Source organism: Xenopus laevis, chromosome 9_10S (assembly GCF_017654675.1).
Source record: "Xenopus laevis strain J_2021 chromosome 9_10S, Xenopus_laevis_v10.1, whole genome shotgun sequence".
NCBI classification, from domain to species: domain Eukaryota; kingdom Metazoa; phylum Chordata; class Amphibia; order Anura; family Pipidae; genus Xenopus; species Xenopus laevis.
The window spans coordinates 84,399,724-84,427,251 of NC_054388.1; the positions used below are offsets into that span (position 1 = coordinate 84,399,724).

The following is a 27,528-nucleotide window of genomic DNA, read 5'->3' on the forward strand; positions in this document are numbered from 1 at the left end:
TTAATGGAACATTTTCTAATTAGACCAGTGTTGTTAGCAGGGCCGGAACTAGGGGTAGGCAGAGTAGGCACATGCCTAGGGTGCAAAGCTCAAGGGCACCTTCTCTGCCTCTCCTACCCCCAAGTCCGGTCCCTGATCTCTCTAGCGCTTATCTTCGTTTTGCGCATGCGCACTTTAATTTTTTCACGAATGCGCACTCGCATATTGGGCACTTTGCCTGGCCAGGCTGTCTATAGTGCCTGCCCGGGTTGGCCCGGCACTGGTTGTTAGGGGAGTACTGAAGGGCTCTGTACTTGGTTCTTTGCTTTTCAACTTGTTTATTAATGACCTGGAGGAGGGCATTGAAAGTACTGTTTCTATTTTTGCTGATGATACAAAATTGTGCAGAACTATAGGTTACTGTATATTCAGGATGCTGCCACTTTGCAGAATGATTTGACTAAGTTGGAAAACTGGGCAGCAATCTGGAAAATGAGGTTCAATGTTGATAAATTGTTGATAAATTTCTCCCAACCTTTCTGCTTTCAAGAAATCTCTGAAAACGCACTTCTTTCGAGAAGCCTACCTTCACTCTGCTTAACTACCAAACGCAACACCACATACAATACCACATTTCTTACCCACTTAATTCAATCTTGCCCACTCCCACACCTTGTGTATTACTCCCTTCCCTTTAGACTGTATGCCTATGCATAGGGCCTTCCTCACCTTTTTGTACCTGTATTGATTCTGATGTTTGTTACTCCATATATTCTATGTATGTAATTCATGTGATGTAGTTGTATAATCACATTTACTTTACAGTGCTACACAATATGTTGGCGCTATATAAATACATGTTAATAATAATAATAAAAATAAATGGTTATGCATTTTGGCAAAAATAATATAAATGCAAGTTATACACTAAATGGCAGTGTGTTGGGAGTTTCCTTAACTGAGAAGGATCTAGGGGTTTTGTAGTTGTCTAATTCTGGGCAGTGTCATTCTGTGGTCACTAACGCAAATAAAGTTCCGTCTTGCATAAAAAAGGCATACACTCAAGGGATGAAAACATAATTATGCTTCTTTATAGGTCCCACACCTGAAGTATGCAGTGCAGTTTTGGGCTCTACTTCTTAAGAGGAATATACTGTAAATGAGCTGGCCAGAGTGCAGAGAAACATGCAACTAAACTGGTTAGAGGGATGGATGACAAATTAAGAGGGTAGACTGTCAAGGTTTGGGTTGTTTTCCTGGAAAAAAGGTGAGTGGACATAATTACACTTGAGTAAGTTCCCCAACAGGCACAAAACGCGTTAGGCCATGTCCTAATAAACTTTATGTATTTTTTTACTTGCTGCTTGATTCTTGGAGGAACTCACATTTTTGGCTTTGTTGACATGATTGCACTTTCCAAGTAGATTAGAGGACATTATAAACAAATAGCAGGGGACCTTTTTACCCATAAAGAGGATCATCTCACCAGAGGCCACCCCTTTAGACTAGAGGAAAAGAACTTTCATTTGAAGCAACATAGGTGGTTCTTCACAGTCAGGACAGTGAGATTGTGGAATTCACTACTGGGTGATGTTGTGATGGCTGATTCTGTTAATGCCTTTAAAAGTGGCTTGGATGATATCTTGGACAGACATAATATCCACGGCTATTGTATTACTAAACTCTATAGTTAATACAGATATGGGTACAGTACACAGTATATAATTTATGTGAGGTTATGTAGGGGTGTGTGTATGAATGCTGGGTTTCATTGGGAGAGGTTGAACTTGATGGACTTTTTCTTTTTTCAACTTGATTTAACTATGTAACTATGTAATTATGTAATAATGTTAAAACCTATGACCTTCAGAAAGAAAGCCATGCCAGACAAGCACTACAAGTGCAGTACATGCATAAAATCAACCAACAGACTTCCACATACTGTATCATGGCTGCCAAGTGTTATGTATCTCTCAGAAATAAATTGTTGGATGCATAACTGTTCTTGCAGAGCTTTGCCATGTTCCAGATGGATAAGGGACTGGATCAGGCTTAACAATTGTCCTTCACCAGACACCATCTGCTAATGAGTGAAAACGGGACAGTGCTGCACAATAATCCACCTTAGTTGTCTATGAAGGTTTTCATTTATCCAGGTATATCTAGTAGAAATAAATAAAAAGTAACTGGATTGCTGAGTAATCATTGAAGACATTTCGCTACTCTGAGTAGCTTCTTCAGTTCAGCTGCAAGTGGTGAAGAAGCGCCAATAAAAGGGGGGTGACAATGTACATTTATTAATGGCAAAGACAAGGCTTAGGGGCAGATTCACTAACTGGCGAATTTTTGCCAGCGTCCATTTCGCACCCATTGCAACACTTCGCCAGGCTCAAATTCGCTCAGACTAAGCCAATTCACTAATATGTGGAGTTTTGTCCTGGGTGCCGAATGCTGGTGACTTTTCGCTAGCTTTCCTTCGGCAGTGCGAGCATTTCAAAGCGAAGATGTGCTAGCATTCATTTCTGCCTAGCAAAAATTCAATAGTGATCTTGGGCTCAGGTCAATTTGCATACGGCAGGTAATTTAAAGTTGTATGGAGGTCTATATTTTAAATATTGCTGCAAATGGTTTAAGTTAACGGTTTATATTACACATGTTCAGGGAACCTTTAATAAAGGCAAGAGAGTTAATATAATGCAAATAGTTAGGGGAGAACAAGGTGCTCCAGAATTAATTGTAAACTAACTCACCAAACAGTGAAAGTGGTCAGGGTGAAACAGCCCCAGACCCCCAGATTTAGGGAGCAGTACAGCAGAAGATAAAGAAGCAGAGCTGACCGGCACTCAAACGGATCCACAAGACCATAGATATTCAGTTAAAAATACATTTATTGGTAGAAAAGTGAAAAAAATAGCTCAATCTCCATCCACCCTACGCGTTTCGGACACCTCAGGGTGCTTAGTCATGGGCTACATGATGCCCTACACATGAGCGCACTGTAAAATTAATGTTTCATATCTTAGGAAATGTCTGAAAAAAACAGTTCCCCAAAAAAAGTTTGTAAGGACTGTTGCAGGCAAGCACGTTGAAAATAGGAAAAGATGCTCAGTCTGTACATCCTGTTGGGTTAGTTTTGTTGCTCCTGATTTGCACCTGTCTGTTTTCCAGCAGACCCATTGTTCCAAGTATTGTGAAATGTGGGAATCAATCACAACAGCAGGTTACCTGCAATTCAGCTGTTTATTGTGTAACCACCATGGTTACACAATAAGCAGCTGAATTGCAGGCAACCCGCTGTTGTGATTGATTCCCACATTTCACAATACATTGGATCTATATAGGGTGGCAGAGACGGCGCATCCAGGGAACCATCACAAGAAGTGAGATACAACCGCTAATCAGTGTAAAACCTTTGTTTATAGACATTGTTCCAAGTAGACCAGTTATCCTGTGATAAGAAAAACACAAGCTCCTAGCCCACTTATACAGTACTTTGGTGACCTTCATCATTGTCTCAGACAAAAGGTCCTAGCTAGTCTCAAAATTCTGGAGGGCTCAATTTAAATCATTTAGACCCAAACACAATTTTTTCCGTGCCTATTATCTATAGTATGATAGTGCTTCTAATCATATCAATTAAACTTTAGAAGTGTATATATACTGAGTATATATATTAAAGTCAATTTTATGTTTATAACATTATACTAAATTGCACATTTGTTGTATTTTTTATATAACTAAGATGTAGCATACATTGTTTATCCATTTAATTTTCTAATTCTCACAGTTGCAAACAACATTAAAAATGTTCAAGTATGTATGTCAATATTTGTCTTTTCTAATATTAGTAAATATATCTAATAGAAAGCTCATTGCAGCACAATGTGCTCAGGATAAGTAATAAATATGTGACTGCTGAGTGAACTATGGAGAATAACAAATATAATACATTACCTATTGAAATTTGGGGAAACATTTTAAACAGACTGAGATATGATGTGGCAAACAAAAGGAAAAGTTAAAAAATATTTTGTATTTGAACCATTTTTATATAATCACCTTATATAATTACCATCCAGGATTTGGTTCGGGATTCAGTCAGGATTTGGCCTTTTTCAGCAGGATTTGGATTCGGCCGAACCGCATCCGAATCCTAATTTGCATATGCAAATTAGGGGTGGGGAGGAAAATTGTGTGACTTTTTGTCACAAAACAAGGAAGTAAAAAATGTTTTCCCCTTTCCACCCCTAGTTTTCATATTCAAATATATGCAAATTAGGGTTCGGCTTCGGTTCAGTATTCAACTGAACGGATTCGGGGGTTCGGCCGAATCCAAAATAGGGGATTCAGTGCATCCCTATTTATTTTAGTTAATTACCATTTTTATAAGAGAACAGTGGTCCCCTCTACTGGCTCCCTTGCCCTCCAACCAACCCCAACAAATAAATCCCACAAGAAGTCTCCACTCCACCATAATACCATATAAAAGCGATTATTGATCAAAATACAATAGGTTAATGGTCCACATGACTGGCTGTTTAAGTTCAGCTCCTTTTTTTCTGCAAATACTGATCATCCCATAGGGTTTTTATTGAATAATTGCAGAGAGGGAAAAGGGGTCCGTAGAGAGAATCCCTGGTTAAACATCTAGTTTCATTCTCCTTTAACCCATTGTAATGCAGGTGTCCACTAACAAAATAACTAACTTTAATACATTTTATAATTTCAGATTTCACTTGACTTAATATAGAAAATATGATTTTTTTGTGCGCTAATTCAATTGTTTTTGACTTAATTGAGTTAACAAAAGCTTTAATATCTTTACAAATGCTACCCAAATCACAGTATGCACAGAAAATTTTATGTCCACACAAACAGGTGCCAATTTATGAAAAACAGAACTCCTAAAACAAAACTTTTGTTCCTGAATTTTGTTCCTTCCTGGAAAAACTGTTTAGGCTGAATTCTACAAATGTTTTACAGAATGGGAACTGTCGTTATCAGGAAAACGTACTATGGGATACTAAATCAGCCCCAAATTGTTACTTAATTAAAGGAGAAGGAAAGGTTAAAACTAAGTAAGCCTTATCAGAAAGGTCCATCTAAATATACCAGTAAACCCCCAAAGTAGTGCTGCTCTGATTCCCCTGTCAAAAGAAACACTGCATTTCTTTCCTTCTATTGTGTACACATGGGTTTCTGTATCAGACTTCCTGCCTTCAGCTTAAACCTCATTGCCCTGGACAAGAGCATGCTCAGTTTGCTCCTCTCCCCCCACCCCTCCCTTCTCTACTGTAATCTGAGCCCAGAGCAGGGAGAGACTCAGGCAGGAAGTGATGTCACACCATGTTAATCCTGCAGCTCCTATCCTAAACAAACAGAGAGTTTCTAGAGCTTTTTACTCAGGTATGGTAAAGCATTCTACAGAATAAATATAGCATTCTAGCTTGCACTATTGCAGCTAATCTATTGGCAATAAAATGCCTCTGTAGCTTTCCTTCTCCTTTAACATCACCATGGTAGATTAAAGGTTGATATGAAGCAAGCATTTCCAGATAAAGACGCTTACAGTAAGGGTATGGGATCTGTTATTGAGAAACCCCTTTTCTAGAAAGCTCCGAATTACAGAAAGACCATCTCCCATTTTATTCAAATAAGCCAAATTTTTGTAAAAAAAAAATTGTACCTTGTACTTGATCCCTGTTGATTTTATTTAATGTTTACTTGATTTTTCTAGTAGACTTAAGGTATGATTAAATTACAACAAAATCCATTATTCAGAAAACCCCAGGTCCCATGAATTCTAGATAACTGGTCCTATACCTGCACTTGCCTGTGTCCAGCCACAATCTGTTCAAAAGCACCACACAACTAATGAAATCTGCAAAATTAGCATTAGGTCATTCTGTGAAATATGTGGTAAAATGGGAATAATTTCTTGAAGCAAATACCTTAAATAGTCTACATTCACTGCCTCTGCCAAATTACCCATTCAAAAACTGACTAAAATGGCACTGGTCAGGAATGTTAAATCACTCCTGCTGACTATAGTATAACTGAATATGCTTTGTTCACTTTTGAATGTCTTAAGTGTGCTCAAAAAACATACAAATGGCCACTTGGCATTCTTTTATCTGAAGTTAAAAGGAGTATTTGAAAGAATCGGGTTCTAAATTGTCACTAAACTTTCCTAATGTAAAGAGGAATAAAGGAGCTCTACTTTGAAGTTACTCGTATAAAGAGACAGATATGAGACCGTTTTTTTCTGCACACTCCAAAAGAGCAAAGAAAGTAAAAAACTCACAGCAAGAAAACGCTGTCTTTCCTAAATTAAAGTTTATAGGCTCGTAAAATGTGCAATCTTGTGCCTGAAAACATTGTGATTGAAAAAGTGATTTACTTTATTTTCAAAAGCGTTATACCGATTATTTTATACCCATATTTCTTGGTACTTAGGATGATGAAATAATTGGAATGTATCTCACTTTAAGCTAAAAGTACCTGTTATGTGTTATACTGTACATCACTGTTGACTAAGGATGTAGCTAGACAATATATAGGAAATATAAGGAAAATTAATAAAAGCTGAATTCAAATAATATTATTTATCACTTGAGTGCCATAATGCCACATACAACAGTTTAACATTTATTCAGATTAATAAAGAAAAACAGCACCATACCTAGGCAACATTTTTTCCACTATCAATATTAAAAGGTTTATGTACAAATTCAGTGAAATGAGTAAAATGCCATATTTATACCCACAATGCAGTGTTTTTCAGAGGAATCTAGTAATAACAAACATCTGCTCAGTACAGAATTCAGAAATTCGCAAAGTATTTACTAGTAAAGACACCAAATAACAGCATTTGTGATAAGCAAAATCATTCTCTGAAAAATTCACAAGACTATGGAAAAATGTGTAAAGTGGGGAAACTTCATGAAACACAAAGTCAGTGGGTCTTTTTTGTGGATTTTTTTACACAAAATACAATGAAGTCAATGGGCAGTTTTTCACTGCATTTTTCCCCAGGAAAACATGGAAAAATTCATAAAAAAATAAAACTTTGTGAAACACGTTGAAATCAATGGATGTTTTTGTAGCCTTATTATCACACTTTTTTTTTCAAGGAAAAATTATGGTTTCACAAAAAAACTGTGCCAGTGGTGAAATGTGAAATTTTACCACAGATCCATGTCTGCAAGTTGTTTGGGCCTATTTATGAATGTTGGTTGAGTTATAAAGGGGAAAAACCCCACATTTTTAGAGGAAAAAAGAACTTCAAATTTACTCCAAAGCTGCTAAAAATGTGAATACTCCAGAAAAAACTTGTCGTAGTCATGTACAAGTTTATGGCACATGGTCCCTTTAACAATTGGAACAAGTTTTTTGCCTTCATTATTGTCAAAAGTTTTGGGCTGTTTGACACTGGCTTTTGTTCGATAATCCGACAAATTATTTTGGCGACAATTGTAAAAAAGTTGCGCAATCGGAATTGTTAGTAAATTATGCCAGATCATGGATGGGAGTTTGGTTGAATTTTTATTATAAAAATAATGGAAAAAAACAGAGTTTTAATAAATAGCCCCCACTGTGTACTGTACATACTGTACATAACAGCATTAATGTCTGATTCACTTGGCAGTTCCAACACAGCGGATATATTATTTATAATTGAGAGTGAGGATTATAGTAATTGCATCAATAGGCATATATTATTATATATATTATTATACGTTAGTGACTGTGTTTGATATAGCCTTTAAATTAACGGTTTTAACTAATTGAAGTGGCTATTTATATGAGTAATGGGCAGAAGGCACACTGGCTTCTTGAGTAAGTGACTAAAATAGTCACGAAACACGTCGAGCCATCCTCCCCTTCCTGCAGCATCCATGTGTCTATGCCATGATTTTAATTTTACATGTAAATAAACTTGGATTTTTAACGAATACACTCGTTCTATGTATCCAGCAAAATGGTAGGCTGAAAGTGTGCATTGGATGATTTCTCAGTTGGTACAAATTATCTGCTTTTATTGGCACCACACACAGAGAGAACCCTAGAATTACCACCAGGTTCAATTGGCCTGTAATTCCTTTCTGTCCTTGCATGCAACAGAGAGCAATTAATCAAAACAGGTTGGACAGGCACATTAATATAAACTGCCTGTTGCTAAGAAGAATATATGGGCAGCATGTTGGCACAATGGTTAAACCTTGTAGTGGTTCAGTTCAAGCAAGAGCATTATCTGCAAGGAGTATATTTGTTCTCCTTGTGTCTGAGTGAGTTTCCTCCCACACTCCAAGTTAATTAGTTACTGATATAACTGGCCATAGTGTGTGACTGTGATGTAGTGATGATGTAGTTACATTTTTCACCAGGTTTTGCTGCAAAAAAACACCCATAGGGGCAAATTCACTAAGCGCCGAACGCTAGCGTCAATTCGCTAGCGTTGGGCATTTTCGTTGCTTCCCAAATTCACTAACGAATGCTGGCGTAGATTCGCTAGTGTTACTTCGCACCCTTACGGCTGGCGAATTTTCGCTACGGACGTAACTACGCAAATTCATTAACGCGCGTAGTGTACTGAGCGCTACCTTTTACGCTAGACTTCCTTCGCCACCTCAGACCAGGCGAAGCGCAATAGAGTGGATAGGGATTGCTTCAAAAAAAGTAAAAAAAAACCGCTGGTGTGTTTTCTACATTATGGGTGATAGGCTGAAAAAGATCGAAATTTTTTTTAGGGCTCCCCTCCTTCCCCCCTACATTTCCTGACTCATGGCAACTTACCTATACAGTGGGCACATGTGTAGGGCAAAATAAAAATTTTATTTGATGTTTTGAAGGTTTTCTAGGCATTTGTAGTGCTGATACGTATTCCTCCATTGAAATTTGAATTTGGCGCCATATGCAAATTAACCTTCGCTAGCGTAACTTCGCTTCACTTAGCGAATCAACGCTAGCGCAACTTCGCAACCTTACGCTACCCCTGTGCGCAACTTCGGATTTTAGTGAATTTGCGGAGCGCTGGCGAAACTACGCCTGGCGAAGTGCGGCGAAGCGCGGCAAAGTTGCGCCTGGCGCAACTACGAATCTTAGTGAATTTGCCCCATACTCTCCAAAGTTTGTGTATTCAGTCACAGTGAAAAAACACCTTTGACGGGACATATTCGCTTATCACTAGTTGTATGTGGTCCACTGGGAAAGGGACTGATGTTTACACTCTGTAAAGCACTGTAGAACATGTCAGGTCGACCTTTGTCCATTTGCAGATGAGCCCTAATAAATCTAAATGATATACTCTTTTAATCTTATACAATTCAGAGACTCTACACCCCAGTGAAATTGTAAACTTCTTAAAGGATTATTTTATATTATTTTCTTTTGCAAGGGGAATCAGGGCCTTCTATCCAAGTCCTTCCTTCTTTCCCTCCCTTAGCCTCTTATGGTTTTCATAGTTTATATATTATTCATGAAAATGTTATAACATTTATATTTGTGTGTTAAACAGTGGCCGCTTCTGTAATAAAAAAACGAATAAATAGAAATATTATAAAAGGAAACAAGAGAAAAACTGTGTAAGATGCTAATACCTTTTACTTTTTATATCCCTCTGGGCACAGAACATATAAAAGACATAAATTTAGGTTAGTATCCCTGATCTTGCCTTATTTCTGTGCAAATTAGGGATAGACTCCTATAACTACTTGGAAGAGCATAGAACATTCTACATAATACCTATACATTTACATATACATTATTTTTGATTATCATTTGTTTTCAATGTCATTTGTATATTGTGCTTTTCTCAGTAGTAATTTATGTAGCCACCCCTACATCTGATTTACATTTGTAGCAACCAATAGCCATTCTGTGGCAGATCCATAACTGGTGTCCTCATGTTTGCCCAGTGAGGTAGAAAGCAGCTGCATAATGTAGACTTTTCAAATAATCCTGCTTAAAATAATTTAAAATATGTGCAGGCAATGGCTTTTGACATATATCTCAGCTGTATCTAAAAATCAGGAATGCCTGAAAAATCTATTTTAGGTACTCTCACGGGTGAACACTATTACCTTGATATACTATATAAAGGAATTAAGGAATGGACGAGTGATGAATTGTGATTTAAAGAAACAATGCACATCAATGTTTTATGCCATCATCCGAACACTGGCAACAGATTTAGTTTAAAATGTATTCTGCTATTTTATACAATTAAAATTAGTTTCAAATGTGGAAATTTGTATTTTTATAGAGTTATGCTATCAAGCTGAAATCTGTAGAATGGACCATTATGTGAACTCAAGACTTTCCTCTCAACACGGAAGGTCAAAGTGGAAAATTGAAAGTGTGGAAGATATTTGAAATTAGTAGACAATGTAGAGATGACAGGTGTGAAATATGTCAGAGCAAAGCAATAACTGTAGGTACATAGAAGGAATTTGCTATGTAAAAAATCAGCAACACATTATGGGGCAGATTCACTAAAGGGCAAAGTGGCTAACGCTAGCGACTTTTCGCCAACGTTGTACATGCACCAATTTGCTAGCTTTAACCAATTTGCTAGCTTTCATTCACACTCTATGGCCAGGCGACTTTTCGCTCTGTCAACACTCATTACTCCGCAAATTCACTTAAGTGCATATTTTACTGAACGTAACCTCTTTAGTCAGAGTTGACTTCATCACCTCAGACCAGGTGAATACTAAAAAGAAACTAGATCTTCCTCAATCTTCTGTCACTTACATCATATCCTGTGTGCCGAAAATGCATTAAAGTTCAAAACGCTGGTGACATTTCCTTTTTTAAGCGGGATTGGCTGCAAAAGTCCTGACTTAGACTTTTTTTGGGTAACCAGTTTTCTCCACATATTTTATAACATATGGAACATTAATTTTACAGTAGGCTCATGTTTAGGGCATTATATTAACTCTCTTGTCTTTATTAAGGTTCCCTGGACATGTGTAATAAAAAGTGGTAACTTCAAGCATTTGCACCAACATTTATAATAAAGACCACCATACAGCTTTAAAGGGGTTATTTATCAAAGTCCGAATTTATCTCAATATTTTATACTACAAACTGTGATCAAATGTGCTTGGTTTTTTTTCCGCTTATTTATTATTATATTTTCCCAAAATTTGCTTTGCGGGAAAAAATCTGATTTTCACGATTTTTTTCGGATTTTTTCATCTGAATTTCACGTTTTTCCAGAGTTTTTACCCGAAAACTCTGAAAAATTTGAGCTATTGCACGAAACTCATCGCACATCAAAAATCATTGGGACTTCTCCCATTGACTTATATGCAACCTCGACAGGTCTGAGATGCCGGATTTTCAGATTTGGACTTTTCCATCCTCAGGGTTTAATAAATTTAATAAATTTGTGATTTTTTTAAAATTCTAATTTTGTGACGTTTGCATTTGGAGTTTAACAAATAACCCCCTTAATTTCCTGCCCTAAGCAAATTGACCTAAGCACAAGATCACACTAGCTAAAACTAGCCAGCGTTCGATGCCCAGGATGAAACTTTGCATTTGCACCTGGCGAAGTGGTGTGAGGGATGTGAAGCTGACGCTGGCGAAAATTTGCCCGTTAGTGAATCTGCCCCTATAACTTCCACCAGTAATATTCTGATGCATTTACTTGGTGTGTCACATTGGTATAACAAGTGACATTTGCTACAATCTTCGTAGTAGTTAAAATGCGTAAATATGTAGTAGCAGTAGTAGTAGTAGTAGAATTGAACAAATGTGTTCTTCTTACAAATGTTTTTAATCCGAATATAATTCTACCCCCCATTTTCCAGCAGTGACTATGATCAGGGCAGCCATCAGGGGGGGACAGAGGGGAGAGTTGTAGGGGGCTCGAGGGTAAGAGGGGCCTGGCCACGCCACACTTACTTGATTAGCCGGGCTCCCCATCTTTCTGAGAGCTGCTGACTTCAGGAAGGCATGGACATTTAAGGAGCCCTGGCCACCAATTTTCTTATAATGTGGGCGGGGCGCCTGGCCACCAATTTTGGCCACCATTTTTTTTTTCTCATGTGGGGTCCTAGCCACCAATATTTTTTAATGGGGGTGCCCTGGCCACAAATGTTTTTTATGGGGGGCCCTGACCACCAATATCTTTATTTTTTATTAACATGTGGGAACCCTAGCCACCAATATTTTCTTTGTTTTTTTTACTGTGTGGTGGGGGGGCGGAGCTGTGGGGTGGGGAGGGCGGACCTGTAGGTAGGGCTTGCAGTGGGTGCAGCCCAGGAGGCCCAGGAAATTTTGTCGTATGGGGCCCTGTGATTTCTGATGGCGGTTCTGACTGTGATAGGGGTGTATATCATTTCAAAGAACATGGCATATTATTAAAAGTATAAGATAAATAGTTTTTCTCTGGGGCTTTATGGAAATAAGTCTGTCTTCTTCTAATAATGGATCCTATATAGGTTATTTTACAAAAAAAAATTGTTAGTGTTTTTAGAGCTTATTGTGTTTGATAATTAAGGAGACAGGGCGTGTGCATTATTAGGTCAGCTCAGTAACTGCTATTGGTTACAAAACATCTAAACTATAGCAAAGTAGAGACCAAACCTCTGTGAGGTACAGGTAGTGGTACTTAAAGCAACTTCTTTATTGATTTGTTTTACCTTGAATAATAGGAGTTGATTTTGGAAGTATTGCTGGCTCTAAAAAAGCCAGAATTTGGTGGGATAGCCTGAAGGAGTGCATAGTAGGTAGACAACATGCCTCCCAAGAAAAGCAAGCATGCATGTTAGTGCTGATTTATAAAATATGACCAAAAGTACCCACTGAAGGCCAACATATTAGGATTAGGATTAGTGCCATGGTGGCCTCATTAGCAGCATTATCTTTTACCTTGTTTCTTTTTTTTTCTTCTATTTAGTTAAGATTTGTAGATTTGATTTTTATTCTGTTTAATTGTTTCTGGCTGTGCCCACACAACTCTTATCTAATGAGAATACTTCAAGAATAAAGAACAAAGATGCAAAGCAATACAGCCAAGAAAATGGGAGATACATTGCATTTGCTGCTACAAAAAATGTGGTTTACGCAAAATATTTACTCTATCAAAGTCTCACCAGAATAATTCTTGTTCAATATTTGTTGAATGGACTGCACAATCAACACTGGGTCTTTTAAAAAAAATTGATACAGTATAAGACCATAAAGAAATTAAATACATTTCCCAAGCCAACATCAGATAAATCTATATGTGGTCTGATTGTTCTTTATCTATTAAAAGAAATGTGGATATTTGAATCATTAAGGGCATCAATTAATGTCAAATATATCTATAGTCTACTACTAATTTATGAAAATATTCTGTTTAAAATTTGGGGTATTTGCATCCTGAGGTAGAGTTTGTTGATACAGTACATAATTTATCAGGATCCAATAATAAGCTCTCATTACCAGGTTGAGGTTGATTATATTAAAAAAGAATGCTGTACTTAATTTTTTAGAGAAAAACAACTTACATGCATAAAAAGGCAAACTGATTCTTACTGCCTGATTTTTATGAAGAAACTAAAGCAAGAAAAGGTGTAAAACTCTTTTTATAAAAATACATGTCATATAAAGAAATTTTTCCTTGGAGAGGAAATTAACTGGCTATGCTACAGTGCATGGTAATTGATCTTGAAGCTATAGATATATGCTGAGGTTTCTATTGCATAGGTATAAATGCTATCTAAACTATACTAGTCCATAATAGAATATGCATAGAAACATTCCCGTTTTGGTCCAACAATCAACAGACAGCATTTAAACTGAGTTTAAAACCTTGATTATTAAGATCACACAATTGTTTCAGGAATAACCTTTTGGGGTAATTTTTTGAGCACTAGATGGTGTCTGGGGGAAAAGTGTTAGAAAGGTGCTGGACTTGAAGAGGGAGATATATTTCAGCTTAAAAAGTACAGTAAAAAGGTTGCTAAAATTTCAATATGTATAATATTTATTTTTTCATTTACAAAATTGTTGTTTACATCTTTGGTTTATTTAACCGTGTCTATGTTTTTAGAGCATTCGTCATGAACGTCATATTTCTTCATGAATTTAGGTATCCAAACGGACACTGGTATATATATAGGCAACTTTTAAAATAGCTGTCCTTTTTGCTGTGGTTCTGAAACAGCTTTAAAATGGGGGATAGTTACAAAATATAATTTTTATAAAAAAAAATGTTAAATCTTATTTTTCGAATTAGTACAATAGATAAGTGAATAATAAGCAGGTCCATAGGTAAATAATATAGGGCCTATTTCCTAGTTTGAAAGTCAATGAAAAGGCAAAGGTTAAATTTAATAAAGGTGTTTTGGGTTGCAGGGTACCTTGCAGAAACCTGAAAATGTGAGGTTCCAGTCAATTGTTGGTTTTTGAAATCAGATGTAATACAAGGGATTGTTAAGCATACATATACATTACACCTGAAACTATGATGTAGATACATCCCTATGAGATGTTTTTTCATGGAAGGATGAGAGACGTATAAGGGAAAAACATAACAGTATCACCAGTTTATAATTTTTGTATCATTTTCCATTTTTATTACATAATTATAGTCGATTATAACATTTATTTATAAAAAAATTACATATAAATATCCTCATTACAATAAACTGATCACCCCAAAAGTCTACTGAAGTTTTGAAAGTACAAGGACATTATTTTGAGAGCTATTATATAAAGATTCTAGTCCAGCAGCATACTGAGCTATTAAAAAAAACCTGTCACTATTTTTTCACTAATTCAGTGTGCTGCTGGACTGGAATCTTTATATTGGATATTATCCCTGGCAATGGGAAATCATAGTGATAAAGCTTTGCTGTACAGCACTTTCTGTGTTTACATTTCAAGCTGCAAGCCACTTTTATGCTTTATTTCATAAGGGTAATTTGATCTACTAATAAATGATCATCATTCAATAAAACAAAAGCAGAACCTGCTAGGAGAATCCTAATTTTAAAATAAAAGGCATTCTATCACATGCTGAAAAGTAAATTTGAAATAATAAATAAGAAAATGGAATTTAAAAAGGGAACCTGAGAGAGTTACAGAATCTCTGAATACAACACACACTTACTGTAAATGGTAAAACAATTGAAAGTGTTACAAAGCCATTAAGTGTCTTAAAAGGTGGGGGTACCTTATTTTGAGATAGATAGGAAGCAATTTGATGCACAGATGAAAAAAAAAAAAAACCATCATGCTATATCTATGGAAAAGCAGTCTGCATGCAGAGTGTAATACAGATGTAATAAAAAATCATTCTGGTGCATAGCTGCCAATAGATAGCTGCAGAGCTGTTTAATGCCTCTGTGTGGCTGATCAGTGTAAACATAAAGCTGAAAATATATAGATTTCATGTTGCATCAGCTGACCAGCGGCAATGCATAAGAAATTATAACAGACACTAGGTCCCAGCTGAGCAACTACATTAATTGCTCAGATCTCACATGTATCTCTACTGCAGCTTTCTCATTCAGTAGCTTGCTCTCTTTGCCTCGCTTCCTCCTTTTTCCTCACTAGCTCACTCGATCTCTCTCCGTTTCTCTCCACCCTCCCTGGGGATTTCAAAAATGCAGTATTTGAATTTTGGTGAGTGGTAAAGCCTCTGCCCTAGGACCCATTTGACAAATGAGAAGGCGTGCAGCATCAGCACCAGCCGACTGAGCTTCAGTGAGTCAATCTCTGTGCTAGTCAGCAAGCTCCTGTTGGGAGACGCTGAGCTCCAGCGCTTCACTGTCATTGAGGAAGTTACACTGACTCTTCATTAGGCTGCAGGCTTTGGTTAAATCTTATCCCCCCCCTCCTTCTTCCATCCAGTTTAAGCAATTTCAGTTTTAATTTGCCTAGTTGCCTTAACTGACAAATGAACAGAGATTTTCAAAACTAGGAAAGCAAACAAAGGATTTTTAAACTTAAAGAAAAGCAGCTTTCAAAAAAAAGAGAAAAGAGGAAGAAAAAAAAAAACACTGAAAACCTGCTGACAAGACAGGACAAACGTGCTTGCATGCTAGCTGCTTCACTTGTTCTACGCCGACTCCAGAGCAACACCATGCAGCATCCTCTGACGGGTGCAACTTGTGTGGCACTGCCAAATGTGGGAATGTGTCCACAGCTTTCTTGTGCCTTGACTTTTATGTACTTGCAGCAGGTAAGTTTTACCTTGCATGGTTCTTACTGCATTGCTACATTCCTTTTAACTTCTAAAAGCATTCTATTGCATGCTTTATAACAACTGTGATAGCACTTCTGCTGGTGCTATTCCAAATATGACATGCTTTTTTTTTTATCAGCCATTGGATGTGTATCTGTAGTGATGGGGGTTGGGGAGGAAAGCAAACTAGCAGAGATTTGTTCATAATAGATGCCTGGATGTCTTAGGTTATGAGGCTAAGGCTAAGGTAGCATCTAGATATGTCTGCATTGATGCTGCTGTCAAAAAGCCATTCCTTCTGTTTTACATGTTGTAATTGAAAGAATGCAATGTTCTACGGTTTCAAATTATTGGTACTGTTTGACTAATTTATTAATATTTTGCCAGCAGTATAGATCCTGCAGTTATATATTTGGGCACTATGCTGCAGTCACGATGAAATGTTTGTATAGTGATGCAGTTTTGTTTCTCTCTCTTTTTTTTTTTATGGCAAGCCAATAATGCTCTTTAATGGCATTTAAATGTATCCTATTGTGAACACAAAAGCTATCAATTAACCCAATAAAAAGTCAATGGTTTTCTCTTTGTGCTGGATTAAGGTTTATTTAGCCTAGCTCACTTTAAGGCAGCTTATTATGTGTCTAATTTTCAGTGCAGCTGTCTGAAAGAATTAATTGTAAAAAGTATGCCATTCTGCTCTATGCTCTTTTGTACTTTTGTAACAATGTCATAGAGTTAATCAGGGAGAGGGTGTCTATTTTCTAATCTCTCTATATCTTGGCCAGGGTTCATGTCTTGTCTTCACCTGGGACTGTAAATCTTTGCAATGGTCATCTTTGTCAGCTGAAAACTGCACATATTACTATGAATTCTAAAGTGTTTACATAGAGTACGAAATTGGACATCTCATGCTAACAGGCTTTGTAAACCTTTGTTATATTGTTTGCATGCATACTCAATTAAATATGCAGTCATATATTTATAATATCAGCACATTTTTACATGCTTTTGAAGTAGATATGTTTGCATATATATGCACATGCACGTGGGTGCATCTATGTTTTAATGTAGTATAGCTCATACTGCAGTACACAGGCATCTACAGTATATGTATATCTATAGTGTTACTGCATAGTATATGCATAATACAAACACACACTATTAGGTTCACTATATTCAATTCTTGATTTACATGTGTACACTAAAGATGCATTGTACCCGTTTGTGTTGCTATAATAATTTACGTAAATAAAAACATTCTGTATATATAGCACAATGATACAGGAGTTTGATACTAACTACTGTATGTCTAAGGAAGCCATTTACTTGCACATCTGTATAACCAGCTGTACAACCAACTGTAAGGAGAATTCCCCTCTATCTCTGTTTATGCACACGTATGACTTATTCCAATCTGTATTTATTATAAAAACAAGCATTTCTTTTTCAGCTTTTGCATAACAATGTTGTCACATTTACTTGCTTTTTAAGAAAGGTTACAGAAGTACACTTTACTAAGGTGTATACAATCCAGATGCACTAACTGGTATATATAACTGCAGTACTAATTGTTTTAATACTTTGGGGATGAGAATAAGAAGGATTACCGTGTTCTTATTTTATATAGCACTGCAGCACCTATAATGCTTTGAATACTAAAAGATTGGTTTAATAGTTTCCTGGTGTCTTACAGTAGCTTGGACTTTCTGCACATAAAAAAAGCAGTAGAGTGGAAGGGACAACAACCTTTCTGTGAAACTTAATATGCTCTACTATATGTATGCCAAAGGATGTATGTGTGTAAAAAGATTATAAAAATGGTTTTGGGGAGGGTGTTCGTGTGTTTGCATTCGGAATCCAAATTTCCATTTGATAAATGCTGAATACATCAACTTTTATAGACTGCCTTTTCAATTACCTCCTTCCTAATAGCTGCCTGTCCTTTACTTTCAGAATACATCTTTCACTTGCTTAATCCACTCCAGAGCTCATCCTGAAATGTTTTATTAGGTGGCAGTTAAGATTTGTGCAACCTATGCTTTTCTGCATAATCTAGCCATGCATCTGCTTTGCTTAGTCATAACCTGCGCATTAGGCAACACTTTTTGTTATTGTTTGTTTCTTGAGAGTATATTTCCAAGTGAGCGGTAGGAATACTTATAGGGGCAGAGAAATACTACATTAAAGAACAATTGCAGTTATGCTAATGAGTCTGTTTTATCTGCAGCAATAACTAGCTTAATACTGGTCTGCGGTTAAGACTTACACCAAGGTTAATGTCTAAAGCCTAAAATACAGTAGAATGGATTCATTTAAATACAGTCATTAAGAATGTGATGAGTTATAGTTATGGCATATTTATTTAATCTGTATCAACCAAAACTGATATGTTCTGACATGAATCAGATACACGTTTATACTGCTTACGAAAACATTTATATAGTATACTCTTTGAAAAAGCTGGCAATAGTGTTAAGGGATCTAAGATATAAACTCAAGGTAAAAGTGCTGCTTGCCAGAGATACAACAACGCATAAAAGAATGTTTTTTTTTAATATATTGACCTGTGACAGAATTAAAAAAATGTGTTAACTGTGGTATCTGCAAATGAGTTGTCTCATTAATAAGTATCATTTCACTCACAGTTAAGAAATATCTTTCCTTACATATCTATACAACGCAACCCTCATTCATTCTACTAATTTTCCCCATTTGTGTATGTGTGTGTTTTTGTGTGCACACATGTATGTGTGTGAGTGTACCTAGCAGGCATTTGTGTATCAGACCCTGTGTCCTCTTTCCTAAAATTTATGATTTTTCGTCTTCTGTTCTGTTTCTAATCTGTTATATAAATAAGCGATGAACATTCAGACATACCTTCTTATTGCAATGCTGCCCAAGATGTGAATACCTTGAGTATGCAGAGAAATATAACATTTACAAATTCCTTGCTTTTTGCCTATTCTGACTAAAACCATGAATTAGTTGATTTAAATGCAAAATGCCTTACTTTATAAAGAAAACAGCATAACACTTATAGATGTGTAAAGCCACAGAAAGCTGTGTATTTGTGTATATCATTATATTTATTTTACTGCTGAGCATAATAGGGAAAAAAGTGTGCTTGCCTTGTTCCATGCCTTTTCAAGTACAAAATATTCTGCCAGTGTGTTTACAAAGCCAATACAGGCTGCGCATTATTGTTTGAAATAGTAGAATACACAGAGTCAGCCCTGCATTGGAGTCATTCCATAAACAAATAAATAAATAAATAAAGTCTAGCTTTGCCTTAACAAAATATAAAATAACTGTTTAGTTTTTCAGACAAATGTTTCATTTACTAGAATGCCGCTTCCATAATACCTGTATGAGAGCACTTGTCGCATCCCTTTGCTTTCTTATTAAGTGCCACTTCAGAACTTCAGTAACAATCACCTTAACCCCAAGATGGTTTTCAAAAAAGAAATTAAAGGGCAATAACAGTAAGTAGAGTTAACAAACAGCAAATGGTGCAACATCTAATTAATGACCACTTGACTTTGTTTCTTTGAACTGTTGTTGGCGAATGAAGTGAAAACAATCAACAAAAGCAAAAAAAAAAACAAACAAAAAAAAAAGCCATAGTTCACTGCAGCATTTCCCCGTTTTACTTTGAATTGCTGTTTCTTTCCTTGCTAGCATTATTTACTTCTATACACCTGCCCTCAATGCCTCATTTCAGCACTGGGATTCCAAACAAAGCCTTCTTTTGAAAAAAATGTGCTCTCTTTAGAGTACATATCAACTTGCATTCATTATCTTACTTTAATGTGTTGTTTTCATTTAAACATCCGCAGCCTATATTAGCAGTGGGTTATTTTATTCCTGTGCAAATTCTAACAAATTATTTCTGTTTACAAAAAAGAGAAAATTGCAACAGTAGTATGCACAATGATTAGTTAGTGTATTAATTACATGGCAACTGAAGTTCACATAACAGTAAAAGAGGGTGTGTGGAATCAAGTTATTAAGGTTTTTTTAACGTTTAATAAGTATGAATGTTAAAGACATTTTAATTGTCTATCTACAGAATAATATAGTGAACAATAGTAGACATTTTAATTGTCTATCTACAGAATAATATAGTGTTTTACAGTGGTTCATGACCCTGGCAAAAGGTTACAAATACTTACGTTTATCATTGAATCATTGAAACTTAATGATGAATTGCATTATATGTATTGCAGTAGGACCAATTTGAGGTGCAGATACTGTTGACCGTTTTCAGACTTGAAGTATTTGGATATATTCATCTATTTTGATCATATTAAAAATTCAAATAGAATAGTATAGCATTAACAGTGTCTGAAGCTAGTAAGTCTTAACGTATACAACAATGTATTGGCATTTATAAATTGCTGTAGTTGCAATTCTTGGTATCAGCTGCTCGGGTCAGTTGCCTAAGGGAAGCAGTGAAAAAGCAATGCTATTATTGCATTGCAGCAGATACGTTTGAAATGCATAAATGTTTAAAAGCCAACTTCTCAAAAAGAGCACATGCATTTAAAACAGTTGCCTCTGTGTCTGCAATTACGAATATTTAGCAAATAATAATTACTTTTTATGTATTATAATGTACAAAGTCGGTAACAGGGTCTTGCCAAAGTTTAAGTCTAACAATAACAACTGTACAATCCACTCCTGCATGATAGTAAGAGGAAATGTTAAGCATTATGGGCAATTGTTCATTCAAGCTCTAATTTAAAAAAAAAATCACATTAACTATATTCCTCAAAGTGGTATTTTTAGAAAGAGGCAAGCTTCTGCAGGAAATTATAGAAGTCACCATATGATAAATCTTGCATGCAGGTGCTAGTAAGCAGTTGCTGTACAAAATGATAAAACAACATTAAAACAACACATGCAAGTTATACCAATAACATGAGAAATATGTGGGTCATGTAAACCCAGGAGGTGACCGTTTAACACAATCTCATGCAGCCATGTGAATTCTGTAATAATTCTGAGCATACAGGATCTAGAACAACGTTCTGCAACACTGATCTCAATAAAACCTGCATTTTTTAAACACTCGTAAACGAACTAAAATGTGATCAATGTGCTTAGGTACATTTAATTTTTGTATGCTGATTATTCAGGTATGGGACCTGTTATTCAGAATGTTCAGGACCTGGGGTTTTTTCAGATAACAGATCTTTCTGTAATTTGGATCTTCATACCTTAAGTCTACTAGAAAATCATACAAACATTAAATAAACTCAATAAACTGGAATAGCTTCCAATAAGGATTTATTATATCTTAGTTTGGACCAAGTACATGGTATTGTTTTATTATTACAGATAAAAAGGAATAGTTTTTCAAAATTTGGATTATTTGATTATAATGTATCAATGAGAGTCTTTCTGTAATTCAAAGCTTTCTGGATAACAGGTTTCCGTATAATGGATCCCTGTACTTTTTCAGTATGTATGTTCATAGCTACAATACATGAAAAATATCAGTCAAAGATTTCACATTCACCATCTGTTGTTTCATACTTGGCTCTTGAATAATGCTGAAGTCTAGTAGGCTACCTCATATTTGCACACACATCTGGATGTGTATGATGCAAGCAACAGGTTGCTTTTTATAGGATCCTGATTTTGTATGTATTACTTAAAATATTATTTGAATTGTCTTTTCTCCAAAGGGGGCAGTATTGGACTTTGTGTAAACAAAGACAGTCTCCAGGCATGTGAAGCACATCATATTGAATAGGCGAACCTTTGCATATATCTTTTGCTATATTTGCAACTCTAATGTTAATAAAATAATAGAACAAAAAGTGCACTGTGCTAATGTGAAGCTATGGCTAGCTTAATGGCCATTGTATACAGTGTCTCTGAACCAACTAATCCTCCCACCACACCAACACCCAACAGAATGAGTTAGGGAAACACACCTCTTCAGATGCCTACGCGGAAATACACTGCTAGCATTGGGAGGTAGCTGGTGATCTAAGGAGGAAAAGGTATTACAGGTATGGGACCTATTATTCCAAATGCTCGGAACCGGATAAGGGGTCTTTCCACAGTTTGGGTCTACATGCCTTAAGTCTGCTAAAAAATAACATTGAATAAATACAACAGGGTGGGTTTCCATTCAATAAGGATTCATCATATCTAAGGTAGGATCAAGTACAAGGTACTGTTGTGTCATTACTAAGAAAATGGAAATATTTTTTTAAAAATGTGAATTATTTGATTAAAATGGAGGCTAAGGGAAATGGCCTGATCTTTCTGGATAACAGGTTTCCAGATAACAGATTCTATACCTGTATACCTGTCAGTATGTTTTCCTATCCTTTCTTTTGCATGTAAGACCTGAAATACAGGAAAGTTAGCAAAACATCAACTAAGTAGAGCAGACTAATAGCAATAAATACCCTATCAATATAAATGCACAGTTCATGGTATTATTTTTAATTTTAGCAGATTAAAGTGCAGACAATGCAATAGTGCAGAATTGCTTTTTTAAATGACAATGTAAATAGTTTGCATTGAAAATTAGATGTTAAAATCTGATGCCTGACAAATATTTACAAATGTTTTTTTTTTATCTCTTTATTAACACTTTGTATTTACGGGCATTGGAAGATTTGTGTTTTCCGTCATATGCCCGAAGAATAGTATTTGTACTATAATTCTCTTGTTTGAAGCAGGGCATAAGTTATGCAGGCGTTTAAGGTGAAGAAGAAAAAAAAAATGTGATAATGGCTTTTTCACTGCAGAGTATATCACTTTGCATTAAGAGCCATAATGACATTAGCGAGAACTGAAGCTGAGCCTTCCATATGAAAAGATCCCTAAAGGTCTTGCAGTCTTTTCAAGGCATTGGTGAAATTGATTTATCAGTTTGAAATTGAAGTATTTAATGCATTGGACTCTCCTGAGGAAATCATGCCATTCCATTGCTAACATCTCTCATTTTTTTTCTGACTAGACTGACACATAGTCATTTGCCTTTTTTTGCATTACATTCCTTTACCAAGCACTGCAGCAAAAGTAATCATACAAAAGAGGAGAGTCAATTGTGTGCAGAGACTATGGAGTTAAGCTGGTGGGAGAAATCTAATAGGGCTCCAGCTGTGGAAATTCATTGTATCTAAGTGTTTTGATCGTTCCATGTTTGTGTTAAACACCTGCAGACTGAAAATTAGATCAAAACTGGTTGTTAAGGGTTAGGCAACACTTTTCTTGTTAATTTCTAAATGGTGTATTTGTAATTGAATTTGTTTTCATTGCCTTGAATGCCTCCTGCATTTTCGCACAATATAAGTAAAATTGCGTTGCTGGATTTCACTATGCAAAATGTTATTATAAAAAAGCATAGCTTGAAAAAAATTGAAGGTCTCATGTAAATATGATTTTAAAAAAAATGTGTACATGGTCTTTCTTAAAGGAGAAGGAAAGGCTAAAATTAAGTAAGTTTTATTAGAAAGGTCTATATAAATACACCAGCAAACCCTCAAAGTAATGTTGAGTTCTTTCTTAAAGGAGAAGGAAAGGCTAAAATTAAGTAAGTTTTATTAGAAAGGTCTATATAAATACACCAGCAAACCCTCAAAGTAATGTTGAGTTCTCTGTTAAAAGAAACACCACATTTCTTTCCTTCTATTGGGTACTCATGGGCTTCTGTATCAGACTTCCTGTTTTCAGCTTAAACCTCCAGGGCAGGGCTTGAGCATGATCAGTTCACTCCTCTCCCCCTCTCCCTCCTCCTTCCCTGCTGTAATCTGAGCCCAGAGCTATGAGTGAGCAGAGAAACTCAGGCAGGAAGTGATATCACACCAAGAAAATATGGCAGGTGCTATCCTAAACAAATAGAGAGTTTAAAGAGCTGTTTACTTAGGTATGGTAAAGCATTCTACAGAATAAATAATGTTATAGCTTGCATTATTGTGGCTAATCTACTGGCAATACACTGCTTTGCTACCTTTCCTTCTCCTTTAAAGTGTTATTAATTTGTACCATGCACCTGGGTAGTAATATGTCACAATCGCCGCCCGGAGCAGGTCCTGGAGCTCCGGGCGACGCGTCCTCCCCTGCCGGCGTCCCTCCCAAAATGGCGGCGCCCATGGCCGCCACGTGGGTAGCGGCGCCGGCGCGATGACGTCAGCGCGCCGACGTCGGCGCAAGGACGTCAATGACGTCACAATGGCGCCAAATTCAAAATAAAAACACCATCTAGACGCCAGAATGGCGCCCAAGTATAGGAATACTTTCCCTAAGTGTATCCTGGGTTTCCTGTGAGCTTATTTGCTAAATCTTGTTCCTGATTGATATCCTGACCCTTTGCCTGGACTTTGCTGATTTCTGCCTGCCTGTGAACTCTTGACTGGATCCCGACTACTCTTCTGATTAACCCTTTGGACACCGCGACCTTGCTCCCTCAAGAGGGCTTCCTCCTCGATCCTGACTACCTCCCTGGAGGGACCTCCCGGCTCCCTGACATAATATAAGAAAATGTAATCTAAGCAGCTTCTCAGTATTTAACAATTAGATACCTTTAACAGTTTTTAAGTTTGAAATTGTAAATTTTGTTAAAAGCAGCATGGTGTCTGTGTGAGTATTTGACTGATTACATTCTATGCACTCCAGGTTTTGACTCCTGAAACAATAGCTGATTAAAATACTTAGAGGGCTGACTCCTGTTACACTCAGACTATGTCAGACTGATAAAACAGTAGCAATACCATTTACAAACAACTTTAAACAATTGGAAATGTGTCATTCATGTATATTGGAAAGGTATTTAGAATTACAGTCAATTTCTTATGCCAATGTATGGGACTAAAGTTATTTACCCTTTATTTAGGCTGTGCCCTAGAGTCTTGGACACCAAAGCGTGGTCCTATGCATAGATGGGAAGCCATTTCCTTATACTGAGTTAAAGTAGTTATTTGGCAGTTCAGTAACTGCCCATTGTTTTATTGTGTTAAAGGGGAAGACCCTTTCTTTGGATTTTACCTTCCTTGGAAAGTGAATACAGATTAGAGCTAGAGATGTCGCGAACTGTTCGCCGGCGAACTTGTTCGCGCGAACATCGGGTGTTCGCGCTCGCCGGAAGTTCGCGAACGTCGCGCGACGTTCGCCATTTTGGGTTCGCCATTGTTGGCGCTTTTTTTTGCCCTCTCACCCCAGACCAGCAGGTACATGGCAGCCAATCAGGAAGCTCTCCCCTGGACCACTCCCCTTCCCTATAAAAACCGAAGCCCTGCAGCGTTTTTCACTCTGCCTGTGTGTGCTGAAGAGATAGTGTAGGGAGAGAGCTGCTGCCTGTTAGTGATTTCAGGGACAGTTGAAAGTTTGCTGGCTAGTAATCGTTTTGATACTGCTCTGTTATTGTAGGGACAGAAGTCTGCAGGGGTTTGAGGGACATTTAAGCTTAGGTAGCTTTGCTGGCTAGTAATCTACCTTCTACTGCAGTGCTCTGTATGTAGCTGCAGTGGGCAGCTGTCCTGCTTCAGATCTCATCTGCTGACTGCTGCAATAACAGTAGTCCTTGTAAGGACTGCTTTTATTTATTTTTTTGTTGTTTTACTACTACTACTACTACTACTACTACTACTACTATAAGAGCCCAGTGCTATTAGTCTAGCAGTGTTGGGGAGTGGGACTGGTGTCCCTGAAATCACTAACAGCTCTCCCCCTACACTATCTCTTCCAAGCACACACAGGCAGATTTTTCAGATACATTTTTGCCCTTGATCCCCCTCTGGCATGCCACTGTCCAGGTCGTTGCACCCTTTAAACAACTTTAAAATCATTTTTCTGGCCAGAAATGTCTTTTCTAGATGTTAAAGTTCGCCTTCCCATTGAAGTCTATGGGGTTCGCGAACCGTTCGCGAACCGCTCGCATTTTTGCGCAAGTTCGCGAATATGTTCGCGAACTTTTTTTCCGACGTTCGCTACATCCCTAATTAGAGCATAGGCAGAAGGTTGGCCCAGTAGTTGAAGCTAGTATTAGGCTTGTTCTCTAACAGCTTATTCCAGGAATAGGATATAGGATCATGTTTACTAGTGATCAGCATTACTGGGTGTACCAACCATAGAAAAGAGAAGGGGTCCCCAACTTTGTTTTACCTGTGAGCTACATTCAGACATAAAAAGAGTTGGGGAGTAACTCCCAGGTGGTGCAACATAAGGGCTGTGATTGGCTATTTGGTAGCTCTGTTTGGCAGTACACATTGTTTCTATGCCACCAAAAATTGCCTCCAAACTAGGAATTAAAAAATAAGCACCTGCTTTCGGGTCACTGGGAGCAACATCCAAGGGGTTTGGGAGTAATATGTTGCTCACGAGCCACTGGTTGAGGAACACTGGAATAGAGATTCAGGTTTACAGACATTGAGATTACTGTAACTCATCTAGGTTCCACATGAAGGGCCGGAATACTGTGGACTGGACACTTCTGAGTTGATTGAATTCACTGTTTAATTATTGACCCCTGATGGGTAACGCATTGGCTGTGTTCTTTGTATGTGAATAACTGCAGTCATCCAAGTGATTATTCTACTTTTCTGCAATAAAGAAGTTGTTGTCTATTTTTAGAACCACTGGCGCCCATTTTATTGATTCTGAGCATTATAGTTCATCTAACCCCCTTCCTCCAACATTATGCAAGGTATCTAAGATAAGAGGCTTATGTTTATTGATTTGTGTGGTAAACTGAAAGCACTTGGAACAATTATACTTCCAAGTTACCTATCTGCTTATACTTCCAGTTACCCATCTTCTTAGACACAAAAGCATTTTTGGATTAAGGTCACCTTTAAAAATTGCCATCTTGAATACACCCCTAGAACTGAATCAACATGTCTGCCAGGGATTATTTTTTTAATGCTTTTATTTTTTGGTGTTACTGTTCCTTTAAGGTATGAAGATCCAAATTACAGAAAGATTTGTTATCTGGAGAACCCCAGGTCTCGAGCATTCTGGATAACAGTTCCCATAACCGTACTTTCAGGATGCATTGACAAATAGTGTAAGATAAATGGTATGCTGTTTCCATGCTACAACAGGTGACTACAATCCTGGACACTTTATTGATCCCTCCCATATGCCTTATTGGGTCACTGCTCCATGGACAGATGTCTCAGAAAGAGAGTTCACACATTCACCAAGCATCATACAGATCAGTTGGAAATTAACTGCAAATGTACCCATAAGTACAGTAAATATGCTCACAAAATATGTGTTAAGGTATAAATTGTTTAGGTAAAAATGTATCATCAATCTTCAATTTTAGGAAAAAACAATAATGGAAGGCAGATGGATGACTAGATATACAAAACATATCATATGTTACATCATAATCT

General features: G+C 36.9%; 1 protein-coding gene across 4 annotated transcripts in view; it reads left to right on the forward strand.

Annotated features, from left to right (window-relative positions):
• Positions 1–15,565: 15,565 nt before the first annotated feature.
• The window catches only part of LOC121398856 (RNA binding protein fox-1 homolog 1-like), a 351,364-nt gene continuing 339,401 nt past the window's right edge, over positions 15,566–27,528 (forward strand). For 2 of the 4 annotated variants that reach the window (XM_041578303.1, XM_041578304.1), the window contains exon 1: positions 15,566–16,165. In XM_041578303.1, coding sequence (XP_041434237.1) covers positions 16,022–16,165 — 144 coding nt within the window. In that variant the 5' untranslated portion in view covers positions 15,566–16,021. The remainder of the gene's footprint in view (positions 16,166–27,528) is intronic. The other 2 variants (XM_041578305.1, XM_041578307.1) reach the window with 1 other exon arrangement.